At 41.0% G+C, this 19,643-nt stretch overlaps 1 protein-coding gene across 2 annotated transcripts; it reads right to left on the bottom strand.

Annotated features, from left to right (window-relative positions):
* Nucleotides 1–668: 668 nt before the first annotated feature.
* SLC38A2 (solute carrier family 38 member 2) lies at nucleotides 669–15,115 on the bottom strand. Of its 2 annotated transcripts, NM_001082424.1 has the most exon segments (16): nucleotides 669–3,677; nucleotides 5,163–5,260; nucleotides 5,371–5,515; nucleotides 5,881–6,005; nucleotides 6,589–6,689; nucleotides 6,804–6,883; nucleotides 7,290–7,457; nucleotides 7,549–7,607; nucleotides 7,996–8,078; nucleotides 9,479–9,560; nucleotides 9,691–9,783; nucleotides 9,873–9,946; nucleotides 12,887–13,002; nucleotides 13,151–13,232; nucleotides 13,515–13,712; nucleotides 14,847–15,115. In NM_001082424.1, coding segments are annotated over 15 exon segments (1,521 nt in total). In that variant the 5' UTR covers nucleotides 13,631–13,712; nucleotides 14,847–15,115; the 3' UTR covers nucleotides 669–3,578.
* Nucleotides 15,116–19,643: the final 4,528 nt, after the last annotated feature.

Raw genomic sequence — 19,643 nt, 5'->3', positions numbered from 1 at the left:
TGTCTTTGGAACCACTCCCTGGCACACCTGTTTTGGATATTTCACTTTCTAATCCTCAAGCTTTCAACCAACCAGCAGGCCACACCTGAGCTACGGTGTGTATGTCAGTAAACTTCCTCAGTGTCCATCCCTCAGGTAACTTTCAGCTGGTCTGATCTCTCTCCAGCCATAACACTTCCTTTCCTTTACTGGAACTATTCCACAAGGGCTGAACTCATCTGACTTCTTCCCAGGCCTATTTCAGCACCCCTTATTTTACTTATGCATCAGAAATCACTTGGATACCTTTCTGGAGAAACAAAAATTCCTAGGCTGCCCTCCAGACCCATGGAATCAGCCTACATAGGCACATGCTCCAGAAAACTTAATTCCCTCAGGACCCTAGTTTTTGGACCTGGAGTCCCCAGATAGTGGCACATTAAAAAGCTCCCCAGGTGTGATTATGGTGCACTGTTTACTTACAGCAGGTTCAAGACTTGGTCCTCCAGATTAAAAAAAAAATTTTTTTTTCCATTCCTCCAAATACTTGGTATGCAAGCATTTTTGATGACCATTTTTGCTTCATCATAATCACTAACACTATATGAACCCCTACTAAGTGCTACCTTACTGTGCTTACAAAATACACAAGACACAACTTATCACTGCTTTAAATAAAACACTGCTGCTCAGGATTAAACATGTATTTATTTTAGTTCAGTTAAAACAAACATACAATGTTTCATTGAAACGGTGTAGCACTCTTTGCCAACAAGTCTTACTGGAATTGTTGGCCTCTATAACAGTACAGTGGGGATATTTACATTATATACAGAAAGCTTACCACATCCAGGTTCTCAAAGGTCTTCCACCACACTAGAGCACATTTGATTTCATTACATTAGATCATGTTTTAATGTGATGTTTTAATAGCTAATACATTTTGCAAGTTTAGACCTTATTTAAAATTTAAGAGTTCTGAACTTGCACCAAGTTTTCATGAAAAAAATGTGTTGTTCACATAGTCTGCTTATTGCAAATACAATTTTAACAGTATTTTAAATTTTTAGTGTTTACACAATTTGTCAATTTGTTTATTGAAATCTCTGTACAGGTACTTTTGGGACAATTCTTATAGATACATAATGTGAATTCATCAAAATGCAGTTAAGAAACTTATAAGGATATATACATTTCAACCCAAGACCCAAACCTGACATTATATACAACCTATTTACAAATACATATGGACAGACACTGTATGTACATAAGATTATCATAAATATTGAAAAATAGGTTAGCTTTAATGGATTAATGCTGTTCTATAAATAACATTAGTTATAACTGAAACATCCACGGAAGACAGCAATGCAAAATGAGGTGACAAGACAGTGGTTTTAATACTGAAGACTGCTCATTACTGGGAATTCACTGTTTAGGAACCTCCAGATAGACAAAGATAGCTCCAAGAAAATCATGCAATGAAATTTACCCTTGGCAGTTGATTTGGAACCTCAAAGAGCCAGGGGACTGGAGGAACCTTCCACATCGATTTTTTTTTTTCATTTCTTCCTGGTTGCCTCGGTATTTTCTCCCAAATAAAAGGATGTAAACTGTAGAGGTATTCCCAGGCAAGTCTTAAGTTACAAAACCAGCAATTCTTTCCAGGAATTCAAGCAGAAGTGCCAATTCTTGGTCTGAGCTAGAGGTGAGGTTCTGGATTCGAATGGAGTGCCAAAAGCCCAATTGAATGAAAGCAGTGCTGTAGAATCCGTCTTCTCACTGCCTTTCGAGATGGTCCCCACTTTCATTTTTGTAGAAACAAACAAAAATGGACCATTGGTTTCACCCAATGGAGCACTACAAGACGTCTTCCAGTTCAGTTCCACAAGGGTCTCTGACTACAGACACATCTTGTCTGCAACTGAGTCACATATAATACAAGAATGTGTAACAAAAATCATGTCTGCCACATTTCTGGCCCTTGCCTAAAACTAAAAATGTTAAGTTCAAGAGAACAACCTTACAGTCAGGTGACAAACTGATGATTCCATTATTTGCTTCCCTCAACCACTAATGGAATTATGTGTATTAGATTTTAGACATTATGCCTAATGAGCAAAGTACCACATTATTTAATAACATATTCACCATACACCATGACGTACAATAAATGTGCTCTTAAAGCCAAGTAATTGTTTCACTTCTAACTGGGATTGAAATGGAAGGGTGATCATGCAGTCGGACCAATAGTTACACTCAGGTTGCACTGTTTTCCCTAGCTAACCATTTGTTGGATGTAAACAAGTAATTCTACATTGTACAAGAATGAGATGACAATGCAGTGCACGTGAGTTTTTTTAAAAAGCTTACTGCATGAGAAACCCAGTGGCCTATATAAAGAGAACTTATAGCAAATATAGGTGTAACCTATGGATTAATTAGACCTCTACTGTAGACAAAACATGAACACAACTAAACCATACATTGTCAAGTAATTCACACTTCCATAGCAGATGAGCCATATGAAAAGTTGTACTCTCTGGATAGAACAGTTTTGGCCTACAGCCATCAAATGCCCATTTTCCACTTTTGGAAGCAATGCCAAAAAAGGGCTGGCCCAAAAAAATCCAGAGCTGTCAACCCAACTCTGGAGGCAGATGCAACTGAATAAACCCTGTTTTACCCAATTGCACTATTTGGTACCTCAAAATTAGTTATTTTATTTCCCACAGAAATACCTGCATTATCTTCCATTCTAATAGACTGAAGCCATAAATATTTCAGAGTCTAAATGAACAAAAATATTTGGGGACAGAGAAGAAAAGTGATGAACAGAGTTCACCTGATTTGGTGTAGCCACAATCAACCAATTGTCTTTAAAGGTAAAGTCTGAATGGAAAATGCTCCTAATTACAGTGTAATTTTTCATTATATCATTTCCTCTAAAAATTATTTTGGATTAAAAAAAGTATTTGGCTTAGTATGCCTACAAAAAGGCAAATCATTTCATAATACTAGTAGTAATTGTTTTTAAGTAACAATGATTTTTTTCATGGAATTCACTGACAACTGCTTTTGGATAAAGTTCAAAAAAAGCAATTTTTAAAAAATAAAATAGTGCTTCTGAGGTCTTTGAATATTTTTGGTACAAAAAAATAATAGTGTTTTTCTCAATGGTTATTTCAATACTTTGCTGTAAATTAAAAAGAATTATTTCTCACATCGAATGGTTCCATTAGGCACATTCAAGTAAAATCATAAAATATCCAAGTTAAACAATGACACAGCCAAACATGTGGCTTGATTAAAGTTAAGAGTTCGTCCATTCTCTGGAATGGAATAAAATTGTCACTTCCGTTAACCCGAGACTCGTGGTTTGGTGTTAATATCCATTTCTACCATACAGAATAGTTTCTTTAAGAACAAAACAAAACAAAACAAGAGTTCACTTATTCTGCACTCAGAAGAACCAGCGAGGAATCTGCACTTCAAAAGGAAGTGAAACTGAAAATATTAGGTGAAATTTCATAGTAGTTGAGAGCTGTAGACTCAACACTGGCATCAAATGGACTACTGTGGAGTTTTAGAGGTGGTGGTTAATGGCCACCTCCTGGGGCATTGTGGACCCAATCCAACACAATCAAGGCCATGCTTCCGGTCATCACCACTATGCCACTGAGCAGAAAGAACATAGCCTGCAATGAGCACAGAGAAAATGGATTAGCAAGCAACAACACATATATGCTAAATATTCTTCTACTTTTAAAAACTAGGCTTATAGATTCTAAAGGGGCTCCCAGGTGGCGCTAGTGGTAAAGAACCCGCTTGCCAATGCAGGAGACACAAGAGATGTGGGTTTGATTCCTGGGTTGGGAAGATCCCCTAGAGTAGGAAATGGCAACCTACTCCAGTACTCTTGCCTGGAGAAATCCACGAACACAGGATTTGCACTAGTGAGCAATAGTCAGTTGGTCCCAAAGAGTTGGACAGGACTCAGTGAATTAGCACATACAATAAATTCCTAAAAGTATGTCTGTATTATTTCACAGAGCTACAGTTTAGCTCACTAAACTGTCTTGAACCATCAAAGTTAAGTAAGGAAAGTCGCTCAGTTGTGTCCAACTCTTTGTGAGCCCATGGACTGTAGCCTTCCAGGCTCCTCCGTTCATGGGATTTTCCAGGCAAGAATACTGGAGCGGGTTGCCATTTCCTTCTCCAAGGGATCTTCCTGACCCAGGGATCGAACCCAGGTCTCCTGCATTGCAGGAAGACTATGATCTGAGCCGCAAGGGAAGCCACTGAATGATCAAGGGGTTATCCATAGAATACTAAGTTACTGTATCTTTAAAATCTTTTCAAACTTTCCCTTCTCATTCCTTTGTATCAAAAGAAAAAGTAAATAATCTTCTTTACTAAGTAAACTATTGCACCCAACAAAACTGGACTGGTATTTTTGCATTTTTGAAAGGGAAAAATCTTAACTTTTAAAATCAAATCTAAGTTATCTTAAAAATGTAGCCCAAGCTAAAGCTGGAGGTTTTTCTAAGAGACATGAGTAGGTCAACTCTAATTTTACTCTTCAATTATTGCACCAGATATTTTGAGTAAAACAAGATAACGGTTGTTGGTTCATAAGCATTTCTAGTACTTCAGTCAGACAACAGTTGTGGGAAAAAAGGACTGAAATGCAGTCTTTCTTCTTCTAAGTATCCCCACCAGGATCGTTTGTGGTTAACATATCATAATCTTTGCAAAATCAGTTGTTATTATACTTTATAGTGTAATAACCCCCTGACCCCACTTGAGCTTTGCTTTGAAAATGGTTAGTCTCATTTGACTAAATACTCCATTTTTATTCTCTTTTATACACTCCAGGCCCATTTAAGTGCCTGTCACACAGCAGGTGGTCAAGGTTATACTTTTAACCTCTATTCCTATTTCTAAAGTATCTAGTAACTTTCTTGCAATAAACTTAAGAATACATACCAGAAGGCAAACCATGTCTCCCCTCCCCTCCTCCCCCATTCTTCCATCTGTGAAGTACACATTTATAGGTATATTTATTAGAAACTTAAAATGAAACTACAACAAATGACATTTAGGAGACTAAAATTACAATCAGTTGAGGAACTTCTGGCATTAGATTATTATTATTTTTATGGTCATAAACTCTCACTCACCCCAATCTTTTGTACAGACTTCATAGGTTCTTTCTTCACTAACTTGATATAGAATGCAGATGGAAGAATAAAAATCAACATAGCAGCTGCAGATGCACCTGTAAAAACAGCATTGACTATTTCTTAAGAATTCAATGAATCACTTGCTATTCCTTTAACTTTAAAACTCCTGATAATTCAATCAACTTTGATACTTCCCAAAACTTACCAATGAAACCAAAGATATCCCTAATATTTGGTACAAAGATGACAAGCAAATTGGTAAACACCAAGATAGACACTGTAATGACACTATGACGCCACCAACTGAACTCTTTCGATGCACACAGCAAATGAGTTATGGAACTCCGGATCTGCAAAAAATAAGTGAATAAATCAAAACTGCAGCTTTAATCAATGAAAAAGAGCTACAAACAACAGGAACTACACCTAAACAAGTAGCTATTTAAATACTCAAAGTGTACCCCTCCTCTACTGCTCTTTTCCTAAACATCTAAGCATTAGAAAGATCATTATATCCTGAATTATGGGAAAAGATCCCAAGATGTATTTTAAAGATGGACAAAACATTAACAACAACAACAACAAAAACCTTTCAAAACCAAAAACCCTTGATACTGCTGTAGTAGTGTTTTTCTTCTTAGAGAACACAAAAATCTCACAAATCTTCATGTCTAACAACTCATTCCTACTGAAAAGAGAGCAGGTGATCACTTACTGGGAAAATGACAACAGGTACTGTCAGGGTGACAGCCACCAACACAGCCAAACGGACAATGAGAAGCAGAATATCAGTTTCCATGACAGAAGAGTAGGTATGAAGCAATTCTGACTCAACGTGTCCTATAGAGAAAGACAAAAAAAGAAAAAACGCTTCATGTGTGTTGTTTTCTCTGGAGATTAGTTAGAAAAATCTAACTTACAGCTATTATCTGCACCAAAGTTATTAGCTACTCACAAAACGACTATAAACTAAGAGGCTAATAAGATTAATTTGGAATTAGGGTTAATGCAATTAAAATAACATTGAAGAAAAATTTTTCTAAATACCTAGGAGAGATTTAGCCACATGACCCCCATTAAAAACAACAGGAGCTAAATAGCTAAATCCCAGGGTTTGGCTTACAGTCTGCATGTGTGTTGTATATCTGAAGGGAACGGGAGAGGAGAGCCAGGATGAACCTAGATGCAAGCACATCACATATAAAAATGCCATCATATGGCTAATGGTGGATTTTGGAGCCTGTTCTCTAGAAATTACTGATTCAATATACACTACAGGAAATTCTAAACTCTAGGTTCAATTGCTCATCACAAATATGAAATATACTGAAACAGACTGAGCATTTAAAGTGACAGAACTATACATACAAAGTATGAACTTCATTTCATTCATTGTCCTTTTTGTAAACTAGACATTATTTACCGTAAAATGTCAGGTATCCAAAGAGGGCAGCAAGCAGGTACATGAGAAACATAGCAAAAAAGGAAATCTTGGACACATTCATCATTCTTCGACGGCTGCGGCTGCACAAATTCAAAGGAAAATATACATGCATATTATAGCCGTAGTTGTAGCAGCAATCTAGTATTTTTCCAGCTTTTCCAATTAATTTATATAAAAGTTGCTAAAGCACTCACCCTTTAAGCTCTTCATAAATAGGAAGAATAGCAGGATGACAGACAAATGAAAAGGTCAGAATTGGCACAGCGTAGACAGTCTGCAAAAAAATGTGAAACCCTTCTTAACATCCTGATGTAACAAACTCATGCGATATCACAGTCCTGCAACCTACATTTTATACTCATTAATCTTAGAAATCAAAGCTTAAAATGTTTTCTTGCCTAATTAGCTCTTCTAATTTGTTCACTAGGTGTGACCAATATTCTCACTTCTGAATGTGGCAGTTACTAAAATGAGATGATCTTCTCATCTTTCAATCTACTTTAAGATACAAACCAACACTTTCTTCTCAGTCCTCAATAATGAACTAATAACCATGCTTCCTAAAGAGGAAGCTACTACCTCACCTCCCTTTACCTTAGGAGTGTTAAAACTTCCAGTGGGTTGTTTTCCCTATTTTCTTCCCCAAAATCTTTCTTTGAAAACAAAATGATTATAGTTACCTGTGAGTTGAAGATAAAATAACGTGGTTGGCAAGAATCACTTTCAGTCCTATTAAAACCCATATCAGGTAGAAAAGTTGCTGGCTGTGTTAAGCTGCTGTTTACTGTTTCATTAACTAGAAAAGCAATTTCCGCAGGACAAGAAATCTGAAATTTCTTGAAAATCACCTGAAAATATATTATTTTGCATTTGTTAGAATGAATAATGTGACAGGGCTTAGAAAAAGAATCTTTAGCTTTAAAGAAAAATTATACCTACCACAATCAGAAAGAACATCATACACAGCAAGGAAAGGCCACTGGTATATCCCAAATATCCTACAAGGAGGAAAAAACATGGGATTCATTTACTAAATCAGGTTTAGGGCAAATATGACTCAATTCTGTTTCTAAGACTTCAGTGTGGACACATGAAATTTCTAATTCTTATACAGCAAGACGCAGAATTACTTAAAAATACTTGTTAATAACTAAATCGGTAACAACTATCCCTTTTGCATTTTTTATAAAGCACAAGATGTTCTAAATGGCAACCAAGTGCTTGGGCCTTTTGGTAGAATTTCTTGAAGACTGGCAAGTTACGAATGCGATTCTCAAAGGTATGTTTTTGGGGTTCTTTAACTCAGCCTTCATTATTTTCTATTAAGAGAAAGCCAACTAGTTGGTGGAGCTCATTTCAATTCTCTTTAGAGATGGATTTGCTCACCTAAATTCCTCAACAGTGACAAGGGAAGAATGAGCACCAGTGATACCAGCAGAACCAAATAGTCACCGTTCAGATACCACAATCTGAATGAAAGAAAAGAAAACCAAGGTCACAACCAGTCATAAATATCCTCAGAATAACATATATTTCTTCTCACAGGGCTCGTTTTATACTTAAAAAAAAAAAGAGAGAGAGAGAGACAGACAGGTTGGAAAGAGTTATCACTTATTCAAAAAGCCCACATAGGCAGGAACAGCTTTCTAACTTAGTGTGCACAATGAATATTCACTCAGGTTAGAAATGGGGTCTGCAACAGTATCACTTTTGTCCCACTGTTTGCTCTGGGAAGGCTGCCAGCTGCTTCATAACATAAAATGCTTCTTAAAGGCTTGATACTAACGGAGGGAACAAAGTGGCATTGTTAAGCCAGTTAATCTTATCTTTAAGCATTTTTAGAAAATTGTACACCAACTTTGTCATAGCTTTAGCTCACATTTTTTAAATGCTGGAAACAAGGAAATTTTAAAACAAGTTTCTATCAGACATTTGTTAGCAAATGTACTTACTAAACATTTCAACACGGAAATTTTTTCACAGTTCGATAAAATACATAGGCAAAAAACAAACAACAAAACCCAGTCCCCTCCAAACAAGAGCTTATTTCAGGCTGTCAAGAGTATGTGACACCTTGACCCACCTTGACTCCAACAGTAAAAAGATCCCTTCTGAACTCAGAGAAAATGTTATGCACCTCTCTAAAAGTTTTAGCAATGTTTTTTCCTTTTTAGGTAATCAACTATACCTTGCTTTAAATCACTTATTTTCAAATTCTAATTGCCCTGTCAATTCTAACTCAGCTCACTTTAGCAATAAAGACCCCCCACAGAAAACTAACATTTAAAGACCAGCTTATTAGGTTTCAAATGCTGCAGAGATAACCACACTTTTCTGTTTTGAGATATGAGCTGCATGTAAGCAGGGAAGTACATTATCCCTCCTCATGTTTACTTTAGATAAAAACCTGTTAGTCTGCTCGGATGAGTAACTCTGCTGGAAGGACAAGGTTTCTACAGCATGGCCATACATTTTCTGGTATTCTGCATTTTCAACAGATTTTCCAATTCACAAAAATCAGACAGGGATTGATTTTTAATATAATTCAAAATGTTAGTCCTAACTTAGGTTGGGGTATAAGTTATTCAACTGAATCTTCTGGGGACAGAGAAACTAAGTAGTTTCAGAAAACCTGTTTACATACATACATACATTTGAAATTTGTTATTCAGTTAGCTATCTAGCCACTATCTTGGCCTTTCCTTTGTGAAGTTCAAATCAGTTTCTGGCGGACTTCTTGGTCAGTTTCAACAGGAATATTAACAAAAAATAATTTACTGATAATCATTTTGTATCCAACTTTGATAAAATGTATCTAATCATTTTAGACTGCAATTGTTTCTTATGAGTAACCTTACTTAGCACCTACCCATTTGTATCTTCAATGTTCATTAATGCCTGGATCACCAAAGGTAACTCATATTTCACTATGAAGAGGTAGCTTGACATAGCTGGAGGAAAACAAAATTATACCATTACAAGTGCAAAATGTTGCATGTGACACCAAAAATAGCGTGTCACCACTCTCTGCTACATAAAGAGCAAAAAACTATACCCAAATCATCTTTTAAAAACTCTTACCTCCAATGTTCTGCATTGTAATGGATCCAGATGCTGTGAGCTTCCCAACCATTCCAAATGCTTTATGTCCCAGCTGTTCATATAATAAAGACCCTATAATTTAAAGAACACAGATGCATGAAGGGAGATAAAGAAAATCACGATAGGCATAATTGTTTTAGAAATACAGAGTGCTACCATACCTCCTTCATTGGCAGTCTTCAGAAGGAGATGAACAGAATACAGGGAAAATATTGACACAAATGTCAACAGAATTCTGATGAGAGAAGAAAAAGGTGCAGGGTTATACATAAGCACGTTTATACTTAAAAGACGATTCTTTTTGACTCTATTTAAACATTAAATACAAAACCTGTCCTAATATTTTGGCTAGACAGAATGACCCCAATGATGTGTGTTCACTCTTCTGGCTAGCATGTCAACAAGCTCTTACCTGACCCTAAACATGACTGCATCATGTCTCAGGTAATAGCTCTACAGTACTGGTTATGAACAGGGTCCACCCACTGAACCAAAGGTGCTGGGAGACACTGGAAAGATTAACTTTCCAGTGGTAGAGTTATAAGACTTATATTCTGATTCTGCTACCATGGTAATTAGTTATGTACTTGCTACTTCTTTGTGTTGTAATAGTTCCTATACCTATAAAATGGTTTTAACATTTGCCAGTTACTTGGGAAATCCAATTGAGACAAGTTCAGGAAAGGTCTGGAGTTCCCTTGAACCATATAGGTAAGCATAGGAATGGGACTATATAAAGGAAGGAAGGATGATACATGCTAAGTGTCAGGGACAGCTTTACAAAAAACTGTCATCAGTTATTTGTAAAATTGATGGGTGTCATCAGCACACATCAGAGGAGTAACTACTGAGAAGATGTACTATACTGTGCCCCATGGTATGGAAGACAAGCCCAGCACTGTCACAAAGTTAAACAATGTCTGTGTGAGAACAAGCAATCTATCAGTGAGACTGGGCTGTCTCCTCCCTCAGTCCTTTCGCTTGGATGGAACAGGAGAAAAAAAAAGAATAGAGAAGAACTAAAAGGTTCTCTACTCAGTCACTAAGTTTTCCTTTAGGGCACACATTGTCTCTCATTCCAGCTTTCCTTTCCTCCCCACCAGGCAAGCCGAGAAAAACAAATTTCTTTTTATTAAAATGAGCCAACAACAACAACAAAAAATCAAAACAGGGAAACTCATAGAAGACTCTGCAAATAAGATGACAGTCACATTTTCCAAATTCTGAAATGGCAAACTGGATAAAGTACCATTTAAGGTCTGGCAAAGAAATAGATGTCTGTTAGTTAAACATAGCTGGTGGCATTAAGCTGCCGTTCCAATGCCAAAAGTTTAACGGTGTCTAATCTGCAGTGGCAATGACACCATCAGCCTCATCGCTAACTGAACAAAGCATGGCTTAATCAAAAACAATGTTGAAAGTGTGCTAACAAACTCAGTCCCTCTTTTACACAGAGAAGACAACGAGGAATGAACAGACTCCATAACCTTTGAGGTCACTTTCAATCTCAAGACTGGGTCTTCTTTATAGGGTAAGCTACAGAGTTGTTTAACCAGATGAGGGCAGCCACGAGGCTTTTGGACCATTTACCTTTATACCTCGACATATACCATGTAAAACAGTGACGGATTTAAAACTCACTTTAGCATTTGTGATATTATTTAGCCATTTATTGAATAATCAAACATTCAAACACTACTAAAGTATAAATAATTTCAAAAGTGCAAGGGTACATATCAGAATTCTGAGTTCCTTTATGAAACAAAGGTAGCATTTTACCTCATGTAAATTCTGCACCACAACCACATTGGAAGCATTTAAAAATTGCCTCTGGTTTTTACATGAAGAGTTAGGAAGGGTTTCAAACATTTAACAATGATGCCATTCAAATACCCCACTAAAAACTTTGAAAACTCTGGGGTTCTTTCTATGTAAATTCCTGGCTCTTGGTCTTAGACCTCAAAAAGCCTCATGGTTGATGAAGCATGGTGAGTGAATCCTAGCTTCCAGTGCTCAAAGCCACACTTAACACATGTGGAATTTCACCACAAAGCAGAGTTTTGCAAAGGCTTGCTTTTCTTTTGATGAACATTCTCTTCTGCTAGAAAAAAATAACTTGAGTAGAGGCACCAGTCAGCTAACTAAAATAAGACTGTAGCAAAGAGCGAATTCCATGCTCTGTGTATACGTAGTTTCCTTGTCTGCACAGTAAATCACCCTAAAAAGAAAGTGCCTTAGCCAGGAGTCCACTGTAGCCCAATCTTAGGAGCAACGATACAAACATCGCGGAAACATATACTCAAAATCACAGGTATTTTTCTTTTATGCCTTTTTCCTGGAAATAAGGTCCATAGTTTTATATTCTCCAAGAGTCAGTGACCCTAAAATGGTTAAAAAGCACTGTTTGAAAGTCTTCTCCTGCTCCGAAATCCTATTCTACGTATTCACGTGGGAAAGCACAAGGAGTAACTAATTCTAACTAGACAACTAAGGAAAAAAAAAAAACCAAAGCAATTCAAAGCAGGTATTTTTTAAAGTAGTCACATTTTGTTGTGGTAATCACACAGACATGGATTAAAAAAAAAAAAAACCCAAAAAATTGAGACAAAAAAAAAAAAATATATATATATATATATCACATATGGGTTGTTTTTCGGTGTCCAGAAAATTACGACTCACTTTTCTTAAACATGTTCTAGGTTAGACAAATACCATCACACCCTATATATTAAAAAAAATAAGTTGTTTTCCTTATGTACATAAGAGGCCACAGGTCCTTGGGGAAACTGTCAATTTACTAAACGGAGTTGAAGGTACCATGCTTTTTAAGTATTTCTTGCTTCAGAGTTTGCCAGAGTAAAAATTTTACCCTGGATCCATCCACAGTTCTTTATAAATACCCAATCCCTATTCAACTTTATTCCCTCCGACTCAAAGACTTTTCGGATTATTAGTTTTAAAAGTTGTCCTAATTTTCCCTACCTAATTGACTTTTTTGGTATCATGCAGTTATGTAGCAGAATAAAGAGATTATTGGATTTCTCACATTTTAAATTTTAAGCAAATGATTAAGTCAATTACTGCAACTGTAAATTCAGTCTCTGGAGCCAAAATATATGCTGTATCATCATATTAACTGCCCTGCGTGGCAGACTCACTACTTACACATACTTACATAAAAAGAGCAATTCCAGTATTAGCCATGGCATAAGAAAGCCCAAGGATTCCACTGCCCACAATCGCATTGCTCAGATTAAATACTGACATTCCAAAGGAAGTAGTACCTGGATGCTACATAGAGGGAAAAGGATAACCAAACATATAACAATAATTAAATGGAGAAAACCAGCTTTGGGCAAGTTAGACTTGAAATCTAAAAATAAAACTATTCTTTTACTCCATAAAGCCACAGAAACACAAATGATTATTTTTAACTTACAAAGTCAGTTTCATACTTCTTCTTCCCCAAATTCGATTCAAGTAAAAAGTTCTGGTTTTCAGGATCTACATCGGCATAATGGCTACAAAACAGAAAAACAAAAAAAATCCTAAATTGGTTGAAATACACAAAGGAATGCTTCAACACAAAACGCCCCCGCGTTTAGCTGTCACATATTTTAAATGCATATTAAGTAGTAGTCGACTTTCACACGACCTGAAGGCGTGTTCCCATACAACAACCAGATAATGTTCCAGAGATTACACGCTCTCTCCAAATGCTACAATAATTTTAAGCAACAGAATTCTACGTAAAGAACTTCCGATGCACACAAGCCGTTTTTAAAAACGCACACATCTCCCACCTTTTCAGAGCAGCTTGTTTGGTGGGGTAGGAGTAGTTGAAGTCGCTGTTGGAACTATAGCTGCTGCTGTCCTCATCTGGGGAAATATTGAACCTTCCCATTTCAGCTTTCTTCATGTTGGGCAGCGGGAGGAATCGGACGCTGAGTGTAGTGCTGGGTTCCTTTTGTCCTTGGAGACGCACGAGCCCGCGCGGCTGCCTGTGAAGGTAGAGGCGGCGCGTCAGGACTGCAGAGCCCGCCCTGGTCACGTGACACCGCCGGGAGGCGCAGCGCGGCTGATTCATCCCCCGCCAGGCGAGTGGAAAAGTACCAGCCGAGCGCGAGGGGCGGGGGCGCGCGCCGAGGGGCGGAAAAGTACAGACCGCGAAGCCGCCGAGAACAAAGATAGTCCCACCGCAACGCTGCGCCCGCTGAAGCCCGCGCCTTCCGGGACCCTAAGGACCCTCTCCCGCGCAATTTAACGTTTTGCCCTCTCTATTAGCCCAAGTTTTACGAAAGGGGCGTGGGGGGGAGCTCTGTTTCGCTTTTCCCGCAGCCTCCTTGGTCGTGCACAGGCACGCAGGGCACACATCCCATCCAGATATTTGGCTGGTGTGCATTGCATGTAGCCCAGGCACACAGCTCCCCGTTTCCAGCATTTACAATAGCAATGCCGCGTAATCCTTTCACGTCTGGAGCCCCCAGATGGGGAACTGCCTCTGCGGCAGACAGACTCGAAGGGGGCGTTAGGCGGACACGAGTTTTATCCCGAGAAGAGGAGCAGAGGGCGCGCAGAGAACCGAGGGTTTGTTTACACGCGCACGCCCGTGCCCTCGAGCACACCCGTCCACTGGCATTTGACTCCCAAGCTCTTCGCCCGGCCGGCCCCTCCTATGCCCGGAAAGGAAACTGATGCAATATCGATCGCCGATTGTCAAATGTGCCCGGTATGTCTTCCCCAATCGTGGCCTCTGCTACATTAAAAGCTCGAACCCACATCCGCCCTCCCCCAAATTCCAAGACCCCTGGATTTAATTGTTTTTATTAAATCAGTCACCAGACTTGTCGCAGTGGAACCGCGGGCCTGGCTGGCTTCCCCTCCCCCTAACGGGAAGATGCGGCTCCGATCTGGGCGGGCACACGGCCCCCGCGCCGCGCCCCTCCCCCGCCCATAAGAGGACAGTGACCCCCGCTGCAGGCCGGGATAGCAGACTGGCCAGCAAACCGAAAACGCCCTCCCCGGGAAGAAACGACACCCACAGCTGCCTTCCCGCCGCGGCCCCTCCCGGACGCCCCTCCCCCACTCCCGCCCGGCCCCCGCGGCTTTTGCACAGACGCCCCCGCGCGTGTTACCTTGGTGGTCTGGGTTCCTGTATCCCGGAAACAACACGCAAAAGACTTCGGTGAGTTTTTCTCAGTCAACAAAAATCATAAAGAAAAATAGAACAAAACGAAAAACCCAACAAGACCCAGGAAAAGAATTTTAATTAAACAAGGAAATGGCAAGTTGCCGCCCCAATCGTCCGGCGTCCGCCGTCTGAAGGGAAAGGCGCGAGTGTGCGGAGCGCGTGGTCGGGCTGCTGGCGGCGGTGCGAGAAAAGCGCTCCGGGACGGCAGCGACGCGCGGCTCTGAGGCAGCGGGGCGAGCGGTGGGTTTTAGCGGGAGGACGCGTCAATGGGCGGGGCCCCAGCCTCCCGAGCTTGCTTTTTTGTATATCAACACTACCTGGGCTCCGCCCCCGGCCAGCCTGGGCCCGCGAGGCCCCGCCCAGCACCCCGCCCCGCCCCCTGCCCCCCCTGCCTCCCTGCCCCACTGCGCCCCTCCGGGGTGGCGGAATCAAGCAGCCTAGCCCCGCCTGCTTCCTCCCCTGCTCCTTCCAGGCTAACTCCACTCTGCTGACTCTGGTCAGCCTGAAAGACCCCCTCCCCTCGCCCGTGCTTTCCCCTGTCTGTCCCTTTCAGCCCAGACTGGTGCCAAATATGCTCTTTCTCCAAATATGCTCGTGTCCGAGTTACCAGCAGGCTTTCCTTTCTCCTCTAGGCTCTTTGGGGACACATCCCGCCCATCCAGTGCTTTTCTGCATGTTATTTTTATGATTTACAGGGGGATTTTCTCTCGCACTCTTGGGCCAACGGAGCAACGTAGTCTCCGTGGTAGGTTTCTGTTCTCGTTCTTTCTTCTCGTTCCTAGACCTGCTTTCATTCTTCAGAACAAGCCTGATTAGGTCGGTTGGCAGCTCAATATCGGGATATCCTTTTTGTACGGAGATGGAAAACCCTATGAAGTGTAAAGCGACATCCTGCCCAGCAAGCCAGACTCTTTGCAAGGGTCCCCAGTGGGCGACTCGGCTCCTCCGAGGGGGTGTAGGATCCCGTTTTTCCTTCCTGGACATGTTTCGCTCATTCCACCACCCCAAATGAAGAGCTCTTCTCGCCCTCCTCGCCTTTCTCTCCTATTTACAGAGGCACTGCCTCCTTTGGAATGCGGGTGCACCCCTTCCAGTGTGGATGTGTTCTTGCTTAGCCAGGCAACTAGGGGGACCCTTCGCTGTGGAATACTCGGTGCTGCCGGAAAGGCTGGAAACAAAGGCCTCTTAGGAGAGAGAATTGTTGGTTGAATGAACGAATAAACAAACGACCTGACCTACTGCTCTCTTCCTTTTGGAGACGTGGGAGAGACTGAGCAGGGTTGGGTGTGATCACAATTTTTGCTTTCAGTGTTTTCCTGAGGAAATCTGTACAACTGTTTCCATGACACGTGAGGCTGCGGGAGCCCTTGGCTTGCACCAGTGTGTATGATTGACATGGGAGGACCCGATTCCACTTTATACTCCTTTCTTCCCAACCCCTTCAACTGGTCAGACCAGTCTCACCTAAACAATACTCTTTCTTGCTTTAGAACCCAACTTCCCATCGCCATCACTCAGGGCTTAGTCACTGAGCCTCAGGAAGGCTTCCTTCCTCACCCCTCTTTATTCCAAGGAGTGTTTGCTAAACCGTGTGGTGAAAACGTTTTAGAACCTATGCTGTCTTGTACCCCGAATTGTTCATGTTTGTAGTCTTGTCCTACCAGGGAGACTGTGAGCACGCCAGGGCAAGTTTGGCATTTGATACACAATTAAGACTTTCACACAAATTCCCCGATAACACTGATCAACTCTTCTAGACTGGACAGCAATCTTAATAGTGGGTTAGGAAGGACTCCTTGAAAGTTCCTTACTGTCAAGTTTCAACTGATGAAAATCAAAAGGTCTTAAGTCACTTCTTCATCCAATTTAGTCCCCTGCATAGTCTGAAGTGATTGTGATTGGCAAGTCCTACTCTCAGACTAGTTCTCTCGTCAGTTGAATTTTTTGGTGGTGTGTATCACAGTGCATGGGCTTCCTTGGTGGCTCAAACGGTAAAGAGGTGGCTCAAAAGGGCTCCAGTGCAGGAGACCCGGGGTTCAATCCCTGGGTCAGAAGATCCCCTGGAGAAGGAAATGGCCACCCTCTCCAGTATTCTTGCCTGGAGAATTCGATGGACAGAGGAGCCTGGTAAGCTACAGTCCGTGGGATTGCAGAGCTGAACATGAGTGAGTGACTAATTTTCACGTTCATTATAATGCATGCTTAAGGGAACCTTTAAATTTGACTCGTGTGTGTGTGTGTGTGTGTGTGTGTGTATGTTGGGAGGAGGGCTGTAATCTTGTTCTGATTTTTCTATGACAAGAACCTGAACAGTAAATGACAAAAAAGAGGTGGAGGTGTTGAAACATCAATTTTTCCATTGGCAAGTTTGATTATATCTGATCACTCAAGTGGCTTCCAAGTGAGGCCTCATGTGTTTGAGATTTTGCTCTTAGGCTCTAGAGTAAGAGCTAGTAAGGGCTAGAGTGCATGGGACATAGTGCTGCTGCTGCTGCTGCTAAGTCGCTTCAGTCGTGTCCGACTCTGTGCGACCCCATAGACGGCAGCCCACCAGGCTCCCCCGTCCCTGGGATTCTCCAGGCAAGAACACTGGAATGGGTTGCCATTTCCTTCTCCAGTGCATGAAAGTGAAAAGGGAAAGTGAAGTCACTCAGTCGTGTCCAACTCTTAGCGACCCCATGGACTGCAGCCTACCAGGCTCTTCCATCCATGGGATTTTCCAGGCAAGAGTGCTGGAGTGGGTGCCATTGCCTTCTCTGATGGGACATAGTACCCTGACCCAATTTCTGGGAGACTAAACTGCCAAATTCTTGTTGGTCAGAAGTGCTACAATTTTGCTCTTTTCCTAAGCGAATGTTTAGCAGAACAGTGCCTTTCAAACTGCAGAGTGGGTCCCAGGAGTCGATAGTGATGCATTCAGTGGATTACTACAAACTTTTTTCCCCTTTAATTCAATAGTACAAAATAGAATTTAAAATTTCAGTATGCCATACGTGGAAATGCTAAGTACTAATCTATAAAATTTTACTTTTGATTATGTATAAATATGTATATATCCTGAGTTATGATGTAAAATCTGTTTCATACTGTGAACTGGGATCAAAGAATTTTAAAAGCTAGTGAGAGTAAAGACAGGGACATAATCACAAATATAAGTTGTCAACTCTGGATTTTCAGAAATGCACTACATTGTCAAGGTAGTTTGGTAGCAGTTTTTAAGGACGGTGGATAGATTTCTTCTGTAGAATTATTTGACCTTTATCACCTGATAAAAATAGAGCGGGTCTGTTTCTAAGGGCTCCAGTGAATTGTTTCCTAACCTGTGGTTGAACAAGATCATATTTAGGATGGTCCTCAAAATTTTATTCATCCAGCATTTCAGATTGCTTCAAGTGGGCTCAAACATCATATTGGTTCTCTCTACCCTTTATGGGACTTCCCAGGTGGCACACTGCTAAAGAATCAGTCTGCCAAAGCAGGAGACACAAGAGACGTGGGTTTGATTCCTTGGTCTGGAAGAGCCCCGGAGTAGGAAATGGCAACCCACCTTAGTCTTCTTGTCTGGAGAATTGCATGGACAGAGGAGCCTGGAAGGCTACAGTCCATAGGGTTGCAAAGAGTCAGACACGACTGAGCGTGCAGGCACGCATCCCTCCTGTCCAGCCGTTCTCAGGTTGGCTTTCATGGCTGTCTCTGATGTGGCACTAGTCTGTGGCCTGCGTATGTGCTCAGTTACTTCAGTTGTGTCCAACTCTTTGTGACCCCCTGGGCTGTAGCCCACAAGGCTCCTCTGTCCATGGGATTCTCCAGGCAAGAAGACTGGAGTGGGTTGCCATGCCCTTCTTCAGGGGATCTTCCTGTCCTGGGGACTGAACCCATATCTCCTGTGTCTCCTGCATTGTAGGTGGATTCTTAACCCATCAAGCCATCTGAAAAGTCTGGCACTAGCCTTTATTTCCACCCTGATCCCCCACTATTTCTTGTGGTAGGTAGCTTCTGAGATGGAGCTCAACGAACCTCACTTGATATTCATACTTATTTGTAACCCCCTTTCCTTGAATGTGGATTGGACCTAGTGATGTGCTTCTATTCAGCAAAGTGATGGTATATTACTTCTAAGATTAGGTTACAAAGAGTTCTGGCTTCCATCTTGTTCTCTCTTGCTCTCTCCCTCATTTGCTTTGAGGGAAACCAGCTGCCATCTTGTGAACTGGCCTACAGAGATGCCCCCAGGGCAAGGAAATAAGTCTCTCTGAACAGCCCAGGGAGGCCTGCCAAGTCACAAGAGTAAGCATGGAAGCTGATCATGCCCAGTTGAACCCTGAGATGACTGCAGCCCCAGCTAATACATTCGTGAGAGGACCCAAGTAAGCCCAGCCTGGATTCCTGACCCACGGAAATAAGTGATAATAAATGTGTATCATTTTACACCACTAAGTTTTTTACTGGCCATAGGTAACTAATACATTTCCCTTCTTATACCCTATGCTTTTGCCACTCTTCTCACTAGAAACCATTTCTCATTTAAGTGATACCCACTGCTTGGAATATTCTTTATACCTCCTTGTCCCTGGTATTACTATGTATCTAAACTTTTTCCTTTGAGACTCACCTTAATTTTTTTTTTATTTGATACTCCCATTTGAAAGTGGTCATTCTATTTTGAACATTGTACTTTTAAAATATCTTTTTGTGGCACTTCTTTTCCTGTTGTCAATTTACTTGATTTTATGTTAGTTCT

The sequence above is a fragment of the Bos taurus genome, chromosome 5 (genome assembly GCF_002263795.3).
Source record: "Bos taurus isolate L1 Dominette 01449 registration number 42190680 breed Hereford chromosome 5, ARS-UCD2.0, whole genome shotgun sequence".
NCBI lineage: Eukaryota > Metazoa > Chordata > Mammalia > Artiodactyla > Bovidae > Bos > Bos taurus.
This window is presented reverse-complemented; position numbering and strand designations above follow the sequence as displayed.